Here is a 24791-nt window from a genome sequence, read left to right on the forward strand (position 1 = left end):
ACCTTGATCCAAATCTAGGGAGAAAAAAAAAAAAAAAAAAAAAGGCTGGGAGAGGAATTCAGCTCCTCAGGGAACTGAGGAAACCAGATTGTCTCTATGCATACAATCCATTTGGTATTTAGGGGCTCTGTTTGCTCTCTCTTCAAGAGGAGAGATCTTTCCTCCCAACAGGTCATTGTAACATATGCATGTATTATGATTTTATAGTTTACACTCATAAACCTTCTGGTTTCTTATGAGATGGCTTGAAATGGAGAAATACGCTCTGCATAGTCCATGCTCTGTAGACTCCCAAGGACCAAAAAGAAATAGACTGCCATGACTGAAAAAAAAGGAAACATGAGAAAGAGTTGAACAGTATTAGAATTCGTACTGCTTGTAAAACTAAGTATTAGGATCAGAAAAAACACTGTAAAACTCAATCAAGGTCCCTGGCTGCATCCTCTTAGCAAGCAATAATCAATACTGAGGATGAGACTGTGTTTCTTTGACTGACAAACTATTTAAGGCTCTTTTATTTGTCTCCATGACCAGTTTCTATTTATTTAACAGAATATACAGAGTCCATATACTCTCCTGTCAGCGGTGCAACTTGCACAGATCCCAGGAAGCTTTCTCATCTTCACTGCTTCCAAGACTGCATTTTTCACTCAGCTGAAGTGCACAGGGATTCCACCCAGGCAGCTGGATTCCTAAATGAAAACATTTTGACGGGAAAGGAATCCTGTTCTGCTCAGCTCCAGTACAGCAATTGCCCACAGAAAAGCACTAACACCTTCTGGAAAAACTCTGATGTACTTTCTGCCCTTGGGAATATGCTCTCAAGAAGAGTACATGTAATTTAAACAGTTTTTTCTGGTTTTTAGCTGAAGACTACCTCCGAACAGTCCCACCTCTTCTTCAAAAGAACTTCTGTGGAACAAATCGTGGATAAAATAAACTCTTAACGCTCTACAGAGTATCAGCTGTATTCCAGTGTCCAAGCCAGATGCCTCGAGAGAAAATACAAAGAAAGCTGCTTGATTGTCAGAGAGGAAAGCACTGCTGAAACAGCTGAGAAGCAGATTTTATTTTTTCTCATCCTTAGCTGCAAAGGGGTATGCTCACAAAATGCTCCACACAGCTTAAAATTGCTTCTGTGGCCTTACACAAATAGTGACAATGCAGTGTGCAACTGAGAGGTATTAGTGATGAAAAGGATGTCAGAAAACCACCCAGGTGCTTCTGAGAGAAACAAAGCACTTATGCCCTCTTAGGGAGCTGGACCTCACTGTCAAGCGAGTTTCTCCAGTCCATAGATCTGATAAAATCACAGCTGCAGAATCATAATTCATGACTATAATTCACAAGGAAAACTGAAAATCCATTTACATTTATTAGGAGATGGTTGTGCACAATTTCTCATCTTATTCAAAAAGTCTACAAATAGAATTTAACACTTCTGATTGCAAGCATGTTTGTTCAACGTTCTTAGTTCAATAAGGCCAATTTAGCGCCTTTTTACACTTTCAAGGTTTAGGATACATTTGTCAGTTCTTTACTTTCTTCTGGTAACAGTCCCACTGGAACAGTAAGGAGAGTTCTCTAAGACACTTTATAATAGCAGCTGAACTTGGGTTACACAACTTCAGTTTTGGAATATGCTTCAACTGTAAATTAGTCTAGGCAATTTTCCATTTTGAGATCTTAAAACACCACCAAGGGCTCTTCCCTTTCCACCCACATTTGTGCTACCACCACCAGGAGATTGCCCTCCGCAGAGCCGTACATCCAAGGATCTCAAAGCACTTCAGAAAGGAGGGCACCTTTTCAAATTCTGCGATACTTGAGCTGGATTCCTACTTAATAAAGAATATATTTTTTTTCTTCATCTTATGTTTACAAAAGGACAAGCATCAAACTAAGCTGATCCTGTCTTGACCTTAGTCCCACCTCAGACTACCTGTCACTTTCTCCCAAGCAATCCTATCACTGATTCAGGAGCTCTGTTTAATTATAATGCTCAGAGCTGAGTTTCCTCTATGGTCAATTATTTCCAGATGGAAGCAGTGGTCACATTTGAGGTCTCCCACAATCTTGAGAATCACTTGACTGGAGAATCACCATAATTAATGTAATGTAATTTGATAATGCACTTGATCCCATATTGGTTTAAGAAGTGTAATAGGCTATATATGCATTTCTCTAAATTCTCTCGGAGCTGAAACTACATAGCTACAGTGAAGAAATTCTAATTTTGCCTTAAGCAGAACATTTTACAACATCATTTTAACCTACGACTTTGATTTAGAGCACTGCTTTCATAAAGATTTTCAGTTTGCAATTCTGACTGAATAGGTGAGCGGCAAACACGACAACATATGTACAAGTGTTAGTATACTACCAGAATGCTGTACTTCCTTCTTAAAAATGTCCTTAATAAAGCATTAGGCATGTCAAACAAACTTTTGTAAACAAAAGATAAATTACTCATGTTCTGCTCTGATTATAGTGAGATACATAGTCTCATAAAATAAACATTCTCTTGTCATTTTCCATGGCCCACATATCCATATATATGAGGTAAACCATTTAAAATTATCAATAATATATAAACCCCAGTACTCAACAGGAACCTCAGGAAAAATGTAACCAAGTAGGATGTCAGATCAAGAAGTGACACTTTGTTCCACTGCAAAGTGAAACCAATTTATTTGTGCTAAAATGAATGGAAAGAATGTATTCAGAATACATTTCTTTATACATTGTACCGGCTTAGGCTGCTAAATAAGCATTCATTAGTGCCATGTTGTGCTACTTTCTTGTACTCTGTTTCTACCAAGCAATACACAGTTTTGGCTATGACGCCAATATATTCCGCTATGCTCGTTTCATTTTCTAACAGACTTCAGAACATTTAAAATACCTGTTCAAACTTTGTTTCAGGGGAATCACAATGAATATATTTAAACAAGAAAGAAATTATCATCAGTCGTTCTCTACAATCACATCGCCTTCTGCAGCAAAAAAAATCCAAGAGCACAGACTTGAATCAGCTCTCAGTAACCTGTGGGCAGGACCACGCTTCCCAGACAGTCACTGTGACAGGGTACACGGTATGGGCAGCTTACAGGTTAACAGAAATGTCAAGTGACATCATCAAATCTTAAGGTCCACAAATTGTACATTCCACAGACTCCAACAAGCCAGTTCCCTCAGTGTAAAGTTCTGACTGTACCATACATTTGAGGTGCTTTTTAACAGGAGAAGTATGGATGTGTCCTCTGTGAATTAAGCTTATTAACTATGTAATACCAGAGAGTGTGTGTCTTGGGCACTGATTAGGGTGTCTGACTCACTTTTGCACTAGAAGCTGATATTTTAAATGACTGAAACATAGTGCTGATCTTCCACAACCTTGGTAAACACTGTAATATTTCAGAATTTATCATGTAGCCCACCATGCCTTTCATTTTCTGCAAATTGTCATGAAAAAATATAAAAAGGTATCCCTTTAATTTTAGAAACCTAAAAGCCAGGGAAATGAAGCTTTGGAGCCAAGCAAAACGACATAATGCCGTATTACCAAACAGAGTAGCAAATGTTCCAGCCAGAGAATGGACATACATGTAGTTCAAGTAAACACTGATGGAAAACTTTGTTAAGTTAGTGTTGTAGACCCACAACACTGGCTGCATTTTATACAAATGTTTACAACACAATTAACAGTGAAGCCTATATAACCTCAGTGCAAATAAGTCAAATCCAAATATGCCAAGTAAGCCTTTGGCTTTTAGTAAACTGCTCCGTGTTATGAGTCCACTTCTGACATAGAGACTGCTGAGCACATGCACTAAGGCTGAGAGGAGGGATGCACTGAATGTTGAAAATTGGCTGCCTGCGATGCCGCGGGTTGGCCCGGAGGTTGCACAGGTGGTGGAGGTGGTGGCGGAGGTGGCTGCACTGGGGTCTGCGTGTTTGGAGAAGGAGGAGGAGTGGGACGTTTAAATTTGTCGGGGCTGTTACTTCTTCGTGGTGAAGGCCTCTGCAGAACAAATATTGAAATCATGTTTTAACACACTCCTGAACAACATTAGGTGCAAGTCCTCTAATCTTGGCAAAGGAAAAAAAATAATAAATCACACAAAGAAATCTGAACAATTACGTGAGAAGAAAATTCAAAACATTACAGGAGTCACAATACAACTTTTACATAAAATAAATGTTCTTCTGAAATGCAGTAGCAAAGGAAAGGGGAAGTACGCTTGACATCAAAGAGAACGTGCATTCCTTCCAAGTCAGCTTGCAGGAAATGAGCACAAGACATGTCCTGCAGATACGTTTACCTATGATGACCAGCAACCTAAAAGAAATGAGATGCTGCAGGCACAGCACTTCCTCCCAGCTGTGCCTGCCTGACCTGTAGGTGCTGATGAACCATTAACGTCATGCTGCTGGCACATGAGGTACGAGTGTGTGGTACCTGAGCGTGGGTGGGAAAGTTCTGAGTATCAGAGTCTGCCCAGAATCTCCAGCTCTCTGAAAAACTCTTAGCCCACACGCTGGAGCAAAACCAAAGCATAATACAAGTCGCTCTTTGGAGAACAAAAAGATATTACAACCCTTTGAGCTGCAGGAGTGAAGCAGTTGTTAGAGAGACCCCCTGAAGAGTTTCAACAACTGGTACATTTAAGCAGAAAGATTTAAACCCCATTTTATTTTTACAAACTGAGGGGGAGGAGGGGAAGGATGATCTTTAACGTTAGCAATGCAAAAATATAAATTACACTCTGCAACACTAACTTCTGCACTTTTGAAACAAAAATGCTCATTACTTACCAATCTGGTTAACATTAATCAACAACCTCATGGCATGACAAACCACCTACCCATAATTACTAATCAACCACAAGCGGTCAGCTCTGGGGAGAGGCATGATTACAGTTCTATACCAAATGTACTACAGGGAAAGACAAATTTATTCTGTAGTGGAGATCACAAATGAAGAGTCAAGAACGAAACTGCAGTTTAGTTAAATCAAATATATTGTATCTATTTTTCTGCACAACTATGTACAATAGATTAAAGTTATATATGAAACCCAAGAGATTCTTGAAAACTGACTGATGCCTCTGAAACACTTAATATCATTTACTGCATTTGCATACATATAATATAAGGGGACCTGGTATCAATACCGAGATAAAGCCATGAGCTGCTTGTCAACATCTTTCTCTGAACAGTTAGTATTTTGTCCTCAAGATGACCTTTTTCACAGTGACTCCATTCATTTATAGTTTCAGAATGAGTAGTATTTCACAGAGACTGAACAGAGCAAGTTCCTTGACAAATTAATTTATAAAATCAGTTTCCATGTTTTCCAGAAGCATAAAGATCTTCCTGTGACTAAAGCATGTGACACACAGCCATGGGCTGAGTCCCAACCAGAGTTCTACTTTCCTGCTGAGCTCTAGCTTCCTTTTTGTTCTACCTATCATTGCAGTGTTCCCACCCACCTTAGCTCAGTGAAATTGTAAAAATTGCACACCCACCTAAACCAGAAGCAGCCATATTTTAGCATTGTACTAAAAATGTTATTAAAATACGTTTTTACATCGGAGAATGACAAGGATAAGCAAAAACCTTGACGAATATTTACACACTACCATACCTGCTGAGAAAAATCAAAATGGTCTTGATACAACAGCCATAAGGTGTTTTGCCATACGGTTACTATTTAGGCTTTGTCTGCACTTTAAACTCCACAAATATTTAGAAGAAACACGGTGAAGCGGAAATGCATCAAACATCGCAGGCAAAAAGGAAATAAATTCAATTGAAAGCTATGAGAAATTGCCCTAGCAAATGTTTATATTAACTTTCTTCTTTGCCAATGACAATAGAAAACAAGAGTTAACTGCCTGTTACAGTGACATGATGGTAGCATTGTGTGTCATCCTGAAGAAAACCTGAGCTTGAAGCAACCTCAGATGACTCATCCGTCAGATGGTGGAGACTAGGAGAAAAATGAAAGCAATGTTTTTACTTCCTGGGACAGGCTTAGTAGCTTAGAACATCACTTTTCACACCCTGCCTGCTGATCCATAAGATGATACCTATTACTGTCCTTAAGATGATAATACATCCTATTCTTTTGCAGAAAACAAGGTTCTCCAAATAGAATCAGTTTCTGAGGGGTGAAGAGGAAAATCAGGGTTGAAGAAAGCAGCAATAGATGTCTTGGAGTAAGGAGACAAAAACAAACATTTACAAGAATGTTTTGTAAATAAGCTTAAGGACAACCAATCATAACTTCCAAAAACCAAACTATATTGGTAACAAGTATTTACAGTTTTAAATACTTACTGTAATACCATGGGATGGTCCCATATGTTGCACATGAAGGCCTGGGGAATTGTAGTAAGACATTCCAGCTCTAGTCAGTGAAGTTGGTGGTGTGAAACCAACTGTGTGACTTGCATATGACAGACCTAAAATTGTTAAAACAAGGTAACATCAACATTCTTGTTTGATATTAAAAACTACAGTGTGAGGGGGTTTTTAGATTTTTTGGTTCTGACTCAATGGTAGCCAAAAAAAACTGGTAAGTGCTGCAGATTAGACATCTAGAAAATATTAACGGTGCTGAGATGTGTGATGCGAATTTATTTTTTTCCCTGTAGCATACTACCATATGTTTCAAACATACATTATACAATGTTAAACCTAACTTTTCATTTATGATAAATGGGGTAAGACTCCCGTAGCAGCTTAGTTATAGTCTGTAAGTATTTCCATTCAGCATTCCATTTCTCCATGGAGGAAATGGCTCCCTGAACTACAAACAGTCTGAAGAAGCAGGGAAGTTGTGCCTAGAGAAGCCATCTAGCCCTGGGTCACAATGAGGTTCCACAAAAAAACCCCAAAAACTGGATGCAGGTGGCTCCTACAAGGCATACCAGATCTGCACTGAGGCTTCCTCCTCTTTTGCCTCCAGTGCTTTAAAGACTTTTGGGGCTGGGAAATTAAAACATGCTGGGAAATGTTACTAGCTGGACTAGGCTAGCAACTAACATGTAAAATTACAACTCATTTTCTCCACATTAAGGAAAGCCCAATATTCAAAACTGCAAATACCTAATTTTTTCATCTAAGTATTTCCCTTCTGTAAGAATTCAATTATAAAAATGCAGAGTTCCTGTATAGATCTATTTCACCAAGGAAAACAGACACAGCAACTGTCAAATGCTTCAAGTTCACACCATAAAGTGTTCTGAACAGTTTGTTTCTCAAAAGAGCGCATTTTCCAAAACCTTTTGCTCCTTTCTGCTTTCTGACAAAAATATCATAAGGAAGGAGACAGCACTTTTCTCAGCTGTTAACAATTAGACTCAAGCAACTGCTTTGGAGAATAATGACCAAAAAACATTTCTGAAGGCCTATTAAACTTTTACAACACCACAGCGGATTTAACAGTTTTCACACTTCAACACTAAGCCAATACAGAACAGTCTCCCTGCAGCAACACCCAGCATCATCCCTGTCTGCATACACCTGTGTTTCAGTCTACAAAAGATGTGGCAAGATCTCAAGGAGAAAAGAGAACAAGTCTCAGATCACCAGTGAAGTAACATAAACAAACAAAATCCCTTTGCTTCCCTCAATTCTGTTTGATTCTGTTACATCCTCAGTGTATGCCTAGTGCAAATTACTTACTCCAATGGAATCCCTGCCACTACAGAGCAACAACAAAATTAATCTGCCTTTTGACTACACAATCTAATTATCCGTGGAACACGCGTGTTATATTTAAAATGCTTTTGTAAGCACAAGGATAGAAACAAGTCAATGTTCAGGGAGGTGACAAAGCAGCCAGTCAGGCCTAAGAGCCTAGAAATAATGGGCAAAACAGAGTCACCTTTGTAACATGGCGATTTTGAACAGCTTTGGAATAATCTAGCTCCACAAGCTTGACAAATGTAAATCTACATGGCAGCCAAAGAAGCAAAACCAGAGCAGTGCACATACATCCAGGATAGTTCATCTCTGCAGCCCCAAACATCTGTCTAGCCTAGTGGTAAAGCACAGAACAGTTTACCTAGACTGAAGCCTTACTGGTAATTAGAACAGCTAATCCCCAGCTGCCTAGGAGTAGCAGTAATTACACTGTCTTCAAAGTTCCAGAAGATTTCTAGCACAGATCACTGTGCTAGAAATCTCAGCAGTACCTCAGCTTCAAAGAGTCTTCAAAAGTAGTATCCCAAGCCATGCAGGCACAAAAGACTGGGGTTCAGAAGCCAGAATCTGATCCATTAAACCATTTATCCACATTAAATTATAGCACTTCTAACTGGTTACAAATTCTGCTTCCACATATTCAAGGCACGTCATTTCCCAAACGAAACATGCCAAGTCATATAAATCCTTGATGCAACATACAGCTGTTATATTACTCTGTGCTGATACTTTTGATATCATCTTACTTTAGATACAAAATACTCTCAAAAACTGTTTGTTTTCATCCATTACCGCATTCATTTATCCTAGACAGTTCTACAAAATTCCCTATTGATCTCATTAGTTCTCTAACAAACTGCTGCTTCTATTTTTTCTGAAGTCTGAAACTCCCCAACTGCTGATATTAATTTATCAGATGAAAAGGAGATTAATGCAGCTGCCTGTGCAGACAAGTTAGCCTGGAACATTTACCACACCAAAATTTCCAAACCCAAACTCTATTAGAAGCAGTCACTCCAGCTGTGCTTCAGAGTGTTTCAGCATCACCTGTCTGTGGGATAAAATTCTCACTCTTGTATTAACTACTGATGGGAAGTCAAGTCCTCAGGGAACAAGGAATGCACTTCAGTCTCAGTGTAGGAATAAACTGAGATAGTTCTGCACTGACACATCAGCACCTAAACAGGGGGCATTGCTAAGTAATATAAAGATGGAGCCAGTAAATTAGCAGGTAATCTGTCCCACCCAGAGCCGTGGTTACAAGCCCTGTGTGACTGCAGATCCACCCTGCAGTAGGACACTGCACTGTATAAAGGCTGCACACGCACAACCACAAACGCCCAGTCGTTACTCCAGAGCAGCTCTTGGCACAACTACACTTCTGTACACCCAGTTACAGGAAAGGGGTAAGAAAATGTGTGTCATCTGCTTGGTAACACACCTTGCAGAACTCTGAAAGTCAAGTCACTTGGCTCATTTCACAAGTGAAAAAACCTTCTGAAAACTCATAGTCACACTGCTCATCTCTAACACCATAACATGGCTTACGGCCATGGCTGGTTTTCACACATGCAACACCTGGATGAAAACTATTTATAGTCCTTTGAGAAAGCACAGTTGACCTTGAAAATTAAAGGATTTAAAGACATTTTATATGTTCTAGCAGACCTGTGTAATAAAATGTCTTAATAAATAAGTTCCCACCTTGTGTCAACACAGAGCACATCTCATCTGCCTGGCAGGTTCTAGAGGTGAATGTGGGAAAGCCAGGCATGCACAATTCACTTCTTTACGTACAAGGTGTGAGTGAGCACCATGCAACACCCACTGCCAACAACTTGTAATGAATGCCCAAGTGCAATTTTAAGGGATTTTAAAGTTCAATCAATAAATGTGTTAGTAACACAAATGTGTTTCATTTGACCTAAAATACATTCAGTAATTAGGAACTCAGAAAAGGTTTGTTTGCCTCTGTTATACAAAGCGTGTGAGACAGGAATTATTAATTCTATAGTTATTGTTTAATAATAGAAAATAGCAGAAGTACAAAAGCCATTTCTCTACTGAGGAAATGAAAATTGACTTTTTTCCCAACGTGTTCAAGATTAAACTTCTCTAAGAAGTTTTGATTCAGGGCACAGTATCACTCTCATTACTAGCTCTTCTTCAGACTCTAAAAATCCTCTTGAATTATGTGTCCTGTTGAGCAACTTTGGTGGAAAGGGGGGGGGGGGGGGGGGGGGAAGACAGCAGGAGAGGAAAAAAGGAGCAAAAAAGAAATTAAGTTCAAGTGATAGCTACTTAACTGATCTTCAATATCTGTCCACAGATCTGAAATATAGAATATCTGGTCACCATCCAAGAACATGCTGCACTAGAAGACACCTAAGGCAAAACTATTCTTGCATTTATGATGCAGGATTTTTCTCCAAACTAGCTTTGAAAGGCTACTGACCTAAATATATTAATAGGGCACGTTACTACGTGATGCATACAATAATTTTAGAAACTGGGTTAAATATTTACCAGGTGATATAGGTCTGCTAGAACTTGGTGAGGGTGTATAAGGGATAGGACTGGACACAGTGCGAGGTCTTAATCCTTGTGCAGACATCTCATTAAAATATCTAACAAAAAAAGGCAAAGAATAATTAGATCAAACCTTTTAAAATGTGCCATGTTTTAAATGTTTCATTGTGATTTTTTTCAATTCCCATAAGAATCACATTAGGAAGTCATGACAGGAACTCTCGTCATTGCTGACACTGGCTTAACTTTCCATGGAAACAGCTGGACTTAGGCATTTGCAGTTAAAACCGTACAAGTTTGATTAAATGTGATATGATTAAATAGCATATGATTAAATAGTATATATTAAGGTCAGAGGTGTAAACCATGTCATCCAATCTGACCCATTCTACGTTCTTGCACTTCACACATCATTTCTACATTGAACTCAAAAGCTTGGTTGGCTGGAGTGTATCTTCCAGAAAGGTATTCACCACTAATCTGAAATCATGAAAAAGGGTGAAGAAATCATTAAAGTACTAATAATTTGTTCCAACAGCTGATCAGCTATAGCATTAAAAACACGTCCTGTTTCCTACTTGAATCCCTCTGGTCCCAATATTTAGACATTTGCTCATCTTGTCTTCTGCCACTGAAAGAGAGAGACGCTTTCAACCCAGGACCATCTCACTAAAGGTACTTCCAGGCTGTGTTGCAAGACACCTCCCACACTTCACTATGATAAATTGGACAGATCAGAACCTGAGGCAAGGCATTTTTCCCCACCTGTAATAATTTTAGTGCTATTTATTTGTCCTTCATTCACTGACTACAGTGAAGCTTCTTCACAGATATCAAGTGCTATATAAAAGGATAAAAATAATACCAATTGCTCCTACTTGCCACTTACTGTTCTTATCTCAAGAGATTTCATGGGGTTTTTCCCCACAGCATTAGGCTGGCAGTCTCAGGTCGAGCTGCTTAGGCACTCTCCACTTAGATTTTTCAGTCACTCTCTAGATTAGATGTCCCCCTGCTCACCTTCTCCATGTGGTTGCAAGTCAGTTCACGTGGGTTTATATTATTACATTCTGCTGTGTTTCTTTACTGGACACAGCAGAGCAGCAGGCCAAATTTGCTACCTTACAGCCCTTTGACTCTTTACTTGTCTCCTCTTCCACCAGTGTGTTCTCAGGAATTCTTAGTAGCTGCATTTATTTTCCCCATCATAATAAAAAAAAAACCCCAGTATTGTGGAACAGCATTAAAATTACTCCTGTTTGATGGAACTCACAACGACTACTTTGAGGTCTGTCCATACAGTATTTGAAACATATTTTGATATTGCATCTTGCTGGTTTTTAACCAGGATATTCAGAATTAAAAAGCCACATGCCCTAGTATAGGCAGTACACTGTAGTGATACCAAAATTGGTTTGGATTTAGGTAGATCAGGTAATTAAAGTAGCTGCAATAGAAAACAACAGAATACTAACGAACTAATAAATTAGGGTTTAATTATATATACAAGTTTTTAAAAGAGCAACCAGTGGCAAGGTTAGTGAAACTGAGCTAAGCTACCTCTGCAACACACAGTAAGTTCCAAAGCAGCCCAGTGTGTGTGTTCCAGCAAGGCAGCACCTCTGATTTAATCCCCTTGTGTTCTACACAAATCGAGTTTCCTCGAAGTCATCCTGCTCCCTGGCTCAGGTGATGTGGAACAGTAGCATCCTGTTAGCATGCAGCCTGGGTTCAGGTGTTACCCTGCTACTCCAAAGAACAGGATGAGGATGAAGACAAAGCTACTGCTGTTCTGGAGAAAGAGGCTTTGGGAGAGCTGTGTCTTTTACATTTAGGAAAGCATCTTCATCTACCCTCAGCTACGAACAATAATTATCATCAGCTAACAGAATGCAACTGAAAGAAAGAGATAGCTGATCCATCACCACCATCACTTTTAGGAAGGTGTAAGCTGACAAAAATTGACATTTTAAAATTATTACTGCACATAGTTCCACAAGTATTTTGTCTTCTCAGGCTAACTACGAATGCCTGCTTTGTCCTTCACTTTGCTTTCTACTACTTACACTGCAAATACTTGATTTGGAGTTATACTGTCAGGCCTCTGCAGTACCAAAAAAATCAAACATGACAATTTCTCTAAGAGTGCAGAATAGTTAATCAAATTTTCCTGCATTTTCCTGGTTACCACTACTTACAAGTGGGTGATAAAAAATTATTAGGATACTCTACAATTTTGGATTAATACTGGTAATTCTCATAGATTTAGATTTTGACTGTAATTCCAATACACTGTAAATAGTGGAAGAAAAGATAAGCCTAATAAGAAAAAATTCCAACCTCAGAATCCCCAATTTCTAACAATTTAATTTATATAACATTTGCTACATCTTAATACCAGATGCTAATACAATACAGGTCAAGTTGCCTTGGTGTTTCATTAGAATGAACACACTACTTTGGGCTTTAAGGGTACTTCTTACCACAAAATATCTGGTAATTCCTTTCTAGTAAATTACATCTTATAACAAATATATTAAAGACCCAAGAGGAAACAGAAATCTCTCAGTACCAGAAAAATACACAGCACAGAGAAACATTTTTATTTATTCTAAAGGACCACCATAAATCCAAAATAATATACAACAATACAACCAAATAATGAGCATTTGATAAGAAATAAGAATGCTTTATTCAAAATGTACGTAAAAGGCTCTTTCAAGACAGAACACTGTCATATTTCTATGATGTGAGAAAACACTAGAAGGCATGATATAAACCATGAAAAACTCAAGATTATCTGTAAGGTTAGGGCAAGCAAAGCAGCTTGCAACAGAGAAAAAAAAAATCAAGGATGTTATGGTTTGGACAGAAGAACAATCCAACCGTACTGGAAATGCTTCCTCTATCAAAGGTTTTACACAGCATCCCTTTGTATTTGGCTGAATATATTTTACTTTCTGCAAAGGACAAATCAGCCCCAGGTAAAGATGATGTCCCTACCTCAAAGAACTCCTTGCATTTGTTACTAAGTTAGGGGCAAAACAAAGGTGTTGTGATCAAATTATCCTGATTCTCAACTCCACAGTTGTATTTATTTCAATATAAATTATCAAACCCCTGAACAATCTTCAGATATAAATACTTTCTTCCTCACTGTTAGAACTAAAGCAATTTCTGTACCACGTTGATACAATTCTTGGACTATGCTGAAATTTGATATGCATATTAAACCCACATACAAGTTACTTCTAAAATTATTCTAGAAATATTCAAAAAGTAGGATAAATACTGCTAAATGAGCCAAACACATCTGGATGGCCAAAAAAATACCAACCTTTCATCGTCCATTTCTAAGCTGGATTCACTTTCTGACAGTTGTCTGCAGAGAGCTTCCCTACGTTCCATTTCCCTCTGTAATTTTCTTTGAAGTCTCAAGTTTTCTTCTCTCATATGTCGCTCCTCTTCCAAGTATTGTGCCATCTTCTCTGAATCTGAAATTCATTGTTTTGTTAAAAGTTGATTAAAATTCAATATATCAGGCAGAAAAATATGTCATGCCTAGTTTTACTCCAACACTTCAAGATGAAGGTGTAGAAAATACTCAGGACAGATCACTGAAAATTTTCACCTCTAAGTCATTAGTTCAAAGCCTAATTCAGAACAGTAGCTACTAAAATAAACTATTGCTTGACATCAGGTTTGAAAATAAAATGTAAGAAAAACAAACAAGTCACTACCACAAAGTGAAAGTTCTTATTAAGACAAATTTGTAAAGAAAGAAAAATTTTGTTAAGAAAACATTATTAAAACTATTAAGAAAAAATACTGATTCCTACTCCATTAAAATAATGCTACTCCACATTTACAAAGATTTTCCTGCAACATACTGAAGAAATTATTTTAAAGGTATATTTTCATTAAGAAGGAAGAAGCACAACACAAGTTCTGAAACTCCAAATTCAAATTTGTATTAAAATTGCTACCTTATATACATTCTACAGCACTCTTTCAATTACACATCTTACAGAAACTGTCCAACAGAGCATGTACCAATATTAAAGTACTAGTATTAAAATTGCATTCAATTTTAATGCTAAAAGCCAACAAGAGGTTTACTCTTTACATTAAAGGGCAATTTGAGTTGTCAGTTCTAGACAAGTTCAGCAAACATCACTTCAATGATTTTTTAATCGTTTATAGTCAAATTAGGAAAAGTTACAAAGCTTTGTGACAGATTACTTAAATAAAATGGAATATATGATAAAGACTTATGAGACACATAGTGTTATTTTGTGAGATTTCATGATGTTTGAGCAAGCTTACAGTTAAATCCCTGACATTAGGAAAACCCAGAACAATTCATCATGCTTTGTCATCACTCCTTTATGCAGCAACCTTCAGGGTAAAGAATATTCCTGTTTTAGAAACCTGTTTGCAAACTATTAACAACATGTGATTTCTCTCTCTTCTGTGGAAATATCATTTTTAAATGTAACAGTATCGCTTCTTGTACACTATTATCATAACAAACCAGTTCCTAGAAGTGTTTCAGAAATAAAGAAAGTAATACAAGCATCGGAAGCTCATAAGCAGATTTCATTAAGTTCTTAAGAAGAATACTAGAGGTCCTCTAACGACTATATATTACAAACACCAATCTGAGAACTGTATTTCAATTTCATCTTCTGCTTGCAGGCTGGCACATCCACCACTCCCACCAGCTCTGCTATTTGTACTGCAGTTCTGCGTAACCTGTTCACAAAGGGAGAGAGTTCTTTTAAACCTAACTCTTACTTTCAATGTGAATTTGACATTAATGCTTTCAATTTCTTACTCTAAATCACAGTAGTTCAAAAAGAAACCTATTGAAATATAGAGGATACTTGAAATGAAATTAATTAGGCTGGATTTGCACAAAGAGTACTTTTAATCTAAGGCCTTGCTCTTGTTCTGAACTTTAATAAGTGAAGGCTGCAGTGCAGAAATCGCAAGTACAAAGATTAACTGTCCTTATCTTCTCTCAACAGCCACAAATTATTAGTGCCACAAACTTGTGCACAAGGTCTCTGCAAAAGAGCACCCTTGATCCATCCTCTCTGTCTTGAAGGAAGGCTGCTGCCTCTAGCAAGCTCCTTCTCTAAATGGAGGTTGAAATATTCCAGTTAGCCTGGCTGGCCAGAGGGGGATGATACTGACTGCTCTGCATTTGCCTAAATTTTTCTGGCCATGTGCTGAGGTATCTACCCACTCACCAACTGACCCGGAACCAGGCGGAACTGCTGACTCTCAGACAGGAATTCTATATTCAGCAGGAAGGAATGAAGGACTGGCACTGCAAAGTCCAAGGGAAGGTGCCAGCAGCCTCCTGGCAGCTAAGCCCATGTGCTCAGTGCCCAGCCCCTTCCTGGGAAGGCAGGGCAAAATGCAGGTCCCACTGCTGGGCGAGGGGCCCCAGCCCTGCACAACAGGAATTCTACCCAGCTCTTTATGCTTCAAAGCCGTTTTACATAGGAAAGGACACAGTAAATAAACGCTGCTATACTGTGCAGCAGCTGCCTCAGGTTGCCACAATCATTAACGAGTGAAATTCTTATATACAGCTGACCTTTATTTCGCTAGCTGTTAATTCTTTTGAGTAATTCTTAATTTGCAACATGACTCCTACAAAGGAGGCCATAAATATGTTTTGAAAAACTGGTATGTTGAAATACTGCTAAGTTCCTGAAAAAAAAAATCTATATCTATATCTATCTTTTTCTAGCACAAAATAGTCAAGGATTATTTTTTGATTCTTCCAGACATCCTTTTAGTAAAGCAAAAGAACCCCCTAAACAACAGCATAAATAAATCAACAAGCAATAACACTGCAATTATGAAAATGCTGTAATCCAAATCTGCCCCATTTTTTGCACTTCTACCTTAAATTCAAACTCAAGAAATTACATATAAAAATCTTACAATGCAAAAACTTCCGAAGATTTGAAAAAAGTCGATTACTCACGCTGTAACTGTGCAGCTCTCAGTTGTTTCTTTAACCTCTCCACTTCATTCTTTAAAAACCTGATATGTCTCATCATATTTTCTGGAGAGTCTATCTCCATTGATATGTCTCTGGGTGATGGTGGTGCAGATACCGGCTGGTCTAATTTCTCCTGCAAAATTCTGTACGAAAAATAGTGCAAACTTTACCTTCCATTCTAATGAACACCTCTTGTATCCCCCAGAAAGACACTGCAAGAATTCTGACAGGTACGTAGGGTTTATTTTAACTACTCTTTGAGGGGAGATAATTGGGGAGGAATTATAATGTTCAGTTTTTAACTCAAAAGAAAAAAGTTAAAATTTGTTGCCCTAGTACAGAAGAATTTTGTAATGAATTCAGATATTGACATTCCAAAATATTACAACATATAGTTCAGGAAAAACAATTTTAGACTATAAATAGTTATCTCAGTTATGTCCACAAATGCTACTTATTACACAAAATTTTTGCTAAGAAAATTAATTTGATCTCTTATAAGTTTTTACATTTACGTTCTTGGAGAAAGGAAGTGATCTTTAGTGAAGATTAAGCAAAGTATGTCTATCTTGAAATACAGGTTTTTCTGCTTTTCACCACTATCAAAAGAATTTCATAGACATTTTCTGAAGGACAGTAAAACAGACTCAGTTTTGGTTTTTTTTTTAAATTTCCAAAGAGAAAGGTATTAAGGTGTTCCATATAATTGTGGTTTCGAATGCTTCAAATAACTGATGGTAATTTCAGGTGTAATGAACTTCTGTTATGAAATAAGCAATGAAGAAGAAAGAAATTCATAAGAAATCTTCATAGGAAAAACTCACTCATAAGAAATTACGAAATAATGGTAGACATGCAAGGCTCTAAATGCTGATTTTTGGCAGAAACGCAGGTGTATTTTGAAAGAATGCAACTTCAGAAGGAACATGTTGATAGGGCAGATCCAACGCTGCCCTGAAGAGCAGGGACAGCGTTGTGCAAGCACAACCTTTTGCATGGTGCAGTATCCATGTGTACCATACAAAGTACTACAGCATGGTCTGACTCCAGCACAGCTCCTCACAGGGAGGGGCACAGTCTGAGACAAATCTAACCAGAAATGGTTTGCCTTGAAGAAGGCTTTAAATCTTAAGATACACAAAAATCCTACCAAAGGCTCATCCTGCTATGGATTTACCACTGGTGAATATCACATGTACCTGTTCAGAGCACTTTCCACACAGCAGGCTTTATAAAATAAAACTACAAAACCTGCAGTTCTTTCAGGCTCAGGTGATTCCTGAGGCCCCAGCCAAGATTCAGAGGGTCACATTAACGTAACAATAAACACATTAAAAATAAGGTATTAATAATCATGAGTTATTATTCTCTCCTGCTTCCTCCCTAAACTGAGTTCTTGTTATTACAGCATTTAAGAGACGGCTACTTTCATACATATTTTTAATTTCAGCTGTTTCAATAACATAAAGAGTCACTGTCACAACTTCTACTAAAGAAGCATTGGGAAGTCTCAATGACATGAGTGCACACCACTGAGGAAAAGCATTCTTCAAGCAGACAGGGAAAAAACAAGAGCTTCTTATATAACAAACACAGTAAAGTATCATTAATTTAAAGCTGACCAGAAGCCAGAAGCTTTAAAAAGAGGCTATCAGCAGTTGAAAAAATTCAATAAATTCCTTCAAGCTTTCCCAGGTAATTTCTTATACTGGTTAGTTTTATCTACTTTAAGCAATCAATGATGTAGCACCGTGCAAACAAGGAACTTCACAACTGCTTCATCTTCCATGTCTTCACAGATGAGACAACTCTTGTGAGACAGAGATGAACATATTTAATCCAGAACATGATGTATTAATGAGTGCACTGTAAGAAAACAAACCGTTTTTCTGCTTCAAGCTTATCCATCCTCTTCCAGAGACGATTCACTAGTGCTTCTTGTTCCTGTTCCAAAGTGTTTTCAAGGTCAATCTTCTCACGTCTTAGCTGGAGAGGATAAACAGTTAGTGAAAATGATGGGCATGTATTTTCTGCAAGGAACTGTCATTAGGAAAGCTCTAAGAACACCATTTTACATAATGCTTTACAGGAGCAAGGGGAAAGAGAAGAAGAGACACAATTCAGGTGCAACACACTGGAAAAATCAAGAGATTCAGCAGTCACACCATTGTTATCTCTTTAACACAAGTTCATTTTAGAGAACTCGTCTCCGGCCAATAGGCAGGAGCATGAACCCTGGACATGCAGGCACTGATGACGTGATAAACCTATTTAAAGACATCTCCGGTTCCATGAATCTATGAAATTCAAACTGAATTTACTGCTCACTACAGCAATGTTTATTCTTTTGAAAAGTTTTAAGTGTTTTTAGTGGAAGAACCACAGTTAAGTAATCCAGAAATGGAAGAAAAGCCATGTTTGCCTTGTGATAAAAGATAAAGGACAAAACAAAAATAGTAAAGAAAAAGTTATGTGAACTGCTTTAAGTGTTACTGTATCAATCCTTACTAGCAAAACAAATGTAATTCTATCTTAGCAAAGGCTTTATAAAATTAAAAGCTGAACTGGACATTAATCATGTTCACTTACTGTGTGAACAAGCGTTCTTGATTCTACTACAAGTTCATAAAAGATACAATGCAAAACCTTCTACCCTACAGTTTAAGTAGAAATACAATGCAAGTATTATTAAGAAAGGAGAATATTACGAGGCACAGCTGATCTTACTCTGTAGCAATTTTGCTGAACTCAAAATGTTGTCAATAATGAAATATTTGGGAACAGATCAACACCTTTAGAGGTGGAAAATGGCATGGAAGCATTTTTCCAAGCCAAGCCTTAGTTAACACCACTTTTCTGCTGGGCAAATAATCTCACATTAGAAAATGGAAAGACTGAAAACAGAATTAAGCAATTTCCATTTACTACATCACTGGCTGAAGAGCTATTGCAGCACCTAAATCTGTAAACTATTAGTGCTAACCACTAAATTAATACTGAGAAACCCAAACAAAATATAAACTTACACACTTCAGATACCAGTGCAAGTTTAATGCATGTACAACTTTCTCCTTTAAAGATTAGAGGAATTAGTTACTGTGAGCAGAAGCAGACATATGTTGATGAGTAATAGGGAACATACTTAGCAAGAGAAACACTGTCTAGCAAATCTTCCCATGTTTGAGTTTCCAGATGTACATTAACAGCTCAGGGAACCTACATCTCAATAAAAGAGAAGTCAGAAACAACACGCTTCAGCCTCCCCACGAGGATTAGAATTGGGATTTTGACCAACACTTTGCTCCCGACACAGCTGGAGGTGGAGTGGTAGGAAAGCAAAGGGTTCAGCCCAGGAGCACAGGGCACTCTGCCTCAGGGCTCCTCAGCCAGTCTGGCCAATGCTTGGGGCCGGGAACATCCAAAGGGAAAAAACTATGGAAAACGTCCTGAGAATCTGCACACTGTGCACCTATATTAGCAAAACCCTGGTCTCCACTACATTGCACAGCTATCTACATAACCACAAGATGAACAAAATATGAACACACATCTGACCTCTGCAGCAATGGTTTTTGCATCATTTCAATGCAGCATGGCTTAGACTTACATACTCTTAGTCTTTCTACAGCTATGTTTTGATCTAGCAACAAACACACCCACAAGAACATACAGGTGAAAAGAAATCCATATCTTTTAATGGTAGGAAGAAGAGCACATTGGAACTTAAAGACAGAGTAAATTATTTATAAGCCTGGATTTGAAAAATCTAAAATTACATTTAGTATTATAGCAACCACCGCCAAGGCAGTGGAGTACATTAATTATAAATTTGCTTGTAGGTGAGCGTGCACAATGGCAAAGCCAAACCAACAGCAACAGTGCACAAATAAGCCTTGTGTTGTGCCCTGAAGCTGCTCTGACAAAAGACCAAAGAAAGCAGGTGAAACAGATCTAGAACTCCCCATTTCCAGCAGTATAAAAACATACTGGAAACAAAGATCTTCCTTTCCTGGTCATGAGTGTTGTGTCAGTTTCTCCCACTGTCAGGATTTCAAAGCTTGGAGGAAGAACCCTTGAATGGCACCTACAGCAGAAGCAACTGCAGCATCCTGTTCAGAGCTGTGAATTCAAAGAATTGGTGTACTTGGCTTGGTACTCGATAGTTTCAGGTGTACTGTGAAATGTACTCCAGTCAATGAATTTTTTGGAAATGTGGTCATATTCTGGAATTAAATAAGCAAGATGGGATTATGCTCAGGACCAAGCCAGCAGCTCTGTCAATACCAGTGTCACTACAGAGGTTCAGAGTTAAATTCCAATCAAACACCACTTTGTCTATTAAAGCAAGGAAACAAGGAAGCATTGCTTGCTTTTCAGACCTTAACCTTCCCTTCAGTGGAAGAAGAATATTCCTTCTAACCTTCCTCACCACCCACTCGTGCTTCTTCTTACTCTCTCTCACACACATGCACTTACTTCAAAATGCAGCTAAAATATCCCCTGTACGTGTATTCCTTTATTATTGCTTCGTCAACTGTCTTGCCAACTTACTAACAAGCAAAAATGCTCCCTCCTGAAATGGAGGTCTTCCAAATCAATCAAAATTGAATACGCTCATCTCTGCCTATGCCCACTATCCCAAATTTTATTTCTCTGCTTCTCATCTCCACCCTGCCCTTTGTAGCTTTAATTCTCTGCTGCTTTCCAAGAAAACCTTTCCCTAAGATTTTACCATCTCATGTTCTTCTCCTTCCAAAGCAGACATAGGAGATGATTACTAGCAGTTTAGTTGTTATTTCTCATCTCCTAACTTCATCAATTCTAGTTTCTCGTTATACTGTATGAAACAGAAAAGCAGTTAAAAATAGTAACAAGCAAGACTACACACACTTGGCCTCTGTAGGGCAATCCTGACAGCTATTTATTTCCTATCAAACCACTGAACTGTAACACAGAACATTATTGCTCATTTTAAGTGAGCCATTCAGTTAATGAAATAGTCACATGCTGTAAATCTCTTCACCATTTGCCTTCAGAGAAGAATGCTCTGTTGACTTCAAGCTGATTCAAGAAATTATTTCAGGTCACATTGGAACCCTGAGATCCAATTTAATTTTTATTAAGGAATAATATTCTATGCAACCACAAATCAGCTACCTACTGATCACCTGTGGTATAAGCAGTTCAGATGAAAAAGAGCAAAGGAGAAAGAAAGAACACGAAACACAGATAATTCACATTCTCTATTTTAAAAACAACATTTTCGCGAACACAAGCTGTAATTATCTGCTCACTGATTAGTGACAGATCTCAAGGCAGCCCAGCTCAAAGCATTGCTGGAGCTCTCCTCCCAAACCCTGTTTAACAGGTGTTCTGAAGGTTGTGCTGTAGATCATGCTAATCCCTCTTCCTTAATTCCCTCTGTGTGCAATAAAGGCAACATGACTCTCCTCACAACTTTGGGTTGCTTCTTGCTAGGTACAGCACATGCCCCAAGGCTGCTGCTTCAGCTGGTTAATTAGCACAATCAGCACTTTTAATTTGCGTGAGGAAAGAAAGCCTGCCGGAGCCTTAAGTAACCTGACATTTACTCTACCTTACTGTGAGAGAAAACAAAGGCATACGGTGAATTACACATAAATCACATGGAATTTCTAAGCAAGAGTGACAGCCAAATTTTAACATCTTCACGAAGTTTTCAGAGATACTAAAGGCTTTCATGCATCTATGCTTTTTGAACAGTGTATCATTGACATTCAGATGTAGCAACAAGTTTCAAATGTTATGATTTCACAGGTCTGTCTGTCCAGAAGAATGAGACACAAATAATACCATTCAGCTGTGGCTCATGCTAACATTTCAAAGACTGCAACAGCTTAGTATGTTAAGCTTACTTTGCATTTTGATTAAGTGGCAGCCACCACCACCTAGTGGCTAAGAGAGTTATTTCAACCTCAGGTTCATTTCCATGCTGGATAAGGATTTGTTGGCAACTACGTATTCCCACCTTTTAATCTTTCAGCTTGTTCCACAGGTCTCTCCATATAGAACGTTACCATGAGAATCAAGAGAACTCACTTGACCACTCAGATAGCCATTAACTAATTTATCCATGCCAACAGAAAAAGGAGAATCATACAAAACTGGTAACAATTCAGATTACCAGCAACAAAAATGTACCACAGCAGAAGAAATGACAGAGATAACACATTATACTTACAGCACCTGTATTACTGGACCTGCACACACCAGAAAATCTGGAGTCCTTTAACAAACCTACAGATTTCATCAGTTTGCCTTTTATTTTTTTTGCCTTTTAAGACCAAAAAGGTCTCCTACTGACACCACTGAGATGCTTTGATGCAGATGCCTAAAATCAGACATGAGAGCACTCCCAAAGTCTAAACATCCCGTTGAAACACAGCCAAACAAGTGGTGTTTTATCTCTGCAATCTTCATGACTGTCTAGGGAGAAAGGGAGTTGGATGGAGTTGAACTACAAGGCTTCTGAAAAATACACACAGCTGACAACTCACACTTTCAGGGCTGTGCCATCCAAGCTGACACCAAAAGGTGACCTAGGGCACAACTAGACCACAAACAGATCATTTATTACTGGTGCTTAACACCACCAGAAGTGACAGTCTTTTTCTCACCACCAGCCTGACTGGAAGCTGATGAACAGCAACAAGCAGCATGATTTACAAAAAAGCTGCATTTGCAAAAGTCACTGCTGTCCAGCAGACATGAAGGCCCATGGAAAGACTACTAATAGATATATAATGGCCATGAAAAGAACTAATCCAAGTTTCTTATAATAAATTATGTTACTTTTCTATTGCTTTGAAAGTTGAACTGACTTTTCTACACTCTCAATACTGTCCAGTTCCTTACACGCTTAAAACACTGAGACAAACCTAAGACAAAAGGACTTGTTTTTTTCTCAGTCATATAACAATGAAATGAAAGAGTTACCTGCTCCAGGGTCAGCTGCTTCGAAATTGTATCATTTTCCAGTTTTTTAATCTTCTTCATCAGTTTGTTCACTTGAAATTCCTGTTCCTGTTCTAAATGCTGCTCCAGTTCAGCTTTCTCATGTTGCAACTAAAAATTTAGGAGACATGTAAATATTTTAAACAAATAAAAGCATGAACTTAGGCACCTTTTATACATTTCTTTATACATTTATTCCTCCTGCATGTTAAATTCTCTACTGATGCTTCTCAAAAAACTTCAAAATGCACAACCCACCCAAAAGCCCTTCAAAAAGAAGCATTTTTAACTGTGCTGCATACTTACAAAGCAAAGTACATTTCCAACTACTGAGTTAAGTCAAATCAAAATATTATTTTATATGCTATTTACAGTGCATTATAGATATTTCCAAAGCAAAAAAATCTACCATAATGTTCACAACAGCATTAATTTTAATCTAAATGCCTCATCCCAAGAGCACCCAAAGCACAAAATGCGGGTCTTTGCACTTCCTTCTCTGGGCAGCTGAAAGCTGAAAATCGTGACTGAAGTCATACTAATGAAATTGCTGTGCAATGAGTTTACAAACAACAAAAAAATCTCTAATTTATATTCCTATGCTATCAAAATCAAACTTTCCTGAAGACAAAAAAATACTAGTTATTTCAAATCAATGTTATACATTTTCTTCATACCAAAGGGATTATCTTCATTTAGTATGTCCAATGGAAAAGAAAAATTTAACTCTCAAGGCTTTCAAGCAGACAGAAACAAAAAAAACCCATAAAGTACAGCTTGGAGTAGAGTCCCTCTGAGAGAGGGATCTAAGTCTTCCTGTGGATAAAACTGTGTGACTGGCACCATGGTACAAACACGAGAACCCGACTCAGGGAAAAGCAAATGTCACCAACAGACAATGCTGTAATTACATTGTGTTCTGACCATCCACTGAAAATTGCAGGCACCTTTTTCCACCTGCTTATTTTTTCTGTGCCAGTTCTTCTGGCTAGCACATAACAATCTGTAAGATCACAGTGTTTAAATGTGTGAGGAAAACCTGAGGAAAACCTGAGGAAACGGAGAGACACCTCCCAGTCACGGACACAAATCAAGGTTGCTGGATAACAACAGTGAAGGAACAGACTTTGATTTTGAAACAAGCTCAAATTGCTAATTTGTTCATTCAGTTCCTTTTGCTCCTATTTAGAGACAAAACGGTCTGTGAAGCGCCTGGAAGAGAGATCAAGGCAAAAGGCTCATGGAGGAAGAGCACCAGACAGACAGCAAGTACCTGGCAATATACATATGGGAAAAGTTTGGAGGTTGTGTTTTCAGGGCTTGTCAATGTTGAGATTTGATTTTTCACAATTTAAAACAAATACCAGAATAGCAAACTCTTAGAATAGAAAATACTGGCATCATTTTACAAAGAGGGAGAAAAATATTTCTAACATCTACAAAATATATGAGTGGTGTCTGTCACTCATATAGGGTAAAATTATTTTTCTCTTTTATTTCCTTTGATCAAAAAACAAACCAAAACAATAAA

The 24791-nt window shown here is 38.1% G+C and overlaps 1 protein-coding gene across 2 annotated transcripts in view; it reads right to left on the bottom strand.

Moving 5' to 3' along the window:
* Window positions 1-1045: 1045 nt before the first annotated feature.
* The window catches only part of CCDC6 (coiled-coil domain containing 6), a 49583-nt gene continuing 25837 nt past the window's right edge, over window positions 1046-24791 (bottom strand). Inside the window, exons 3-9 of one of the 2 annotated variants that reach the window (XM_066191658.1) lie at window positions 23243-23371; window positions 18150-18253; window positions 16250-16410; window positions 13583-13739; window positions 10243-10343; window positions 6346-6470; window positions 1046-4024 (exon numbers count right to left, since the gene is read on the bottom strand). In XM_066191658.1, the coding sequence (XP_066047755.1) occupies window positions 3833-4024; window positions 6346-6470; window positions 10243-10343; window positions 13583-13739; window positions 16250-16410; window positions 18150-18253; window positions 23243-23371 (969 nt within the window). In that variant the 3' untranslated portion in view covers window positions 1046-3832. Of the gene's footprint in view, window positions 4025-4419; window positions 5996-6345; window positions 6471-10242; window positions 10344-13582; window positions 13740-16249; window positions 16411-18149; window positions 18254-23242; window positions 23372-24791 lie in introns of those variants that run through there. The other variant, XM_066191659.1, reaches the window with a different exon arrangement.

The sequence above is a fragment of the Chamaea fasciata genome, unplaced genomic scaffold, assembly GCF_029207755.1.
Source record: "Chamaea fasciata isolate MVZ Bird 193981 ecotype frontalis unplaced genomic scaffold, bChaFas1.0.hap1 SCAF_9, whole genome shotgun sequence".
NCBI lineage: Eukaryota > Metazoa > Chordata > Aves > Passeriformes > Sylviidae > Chamaea > Chamaea fasciata.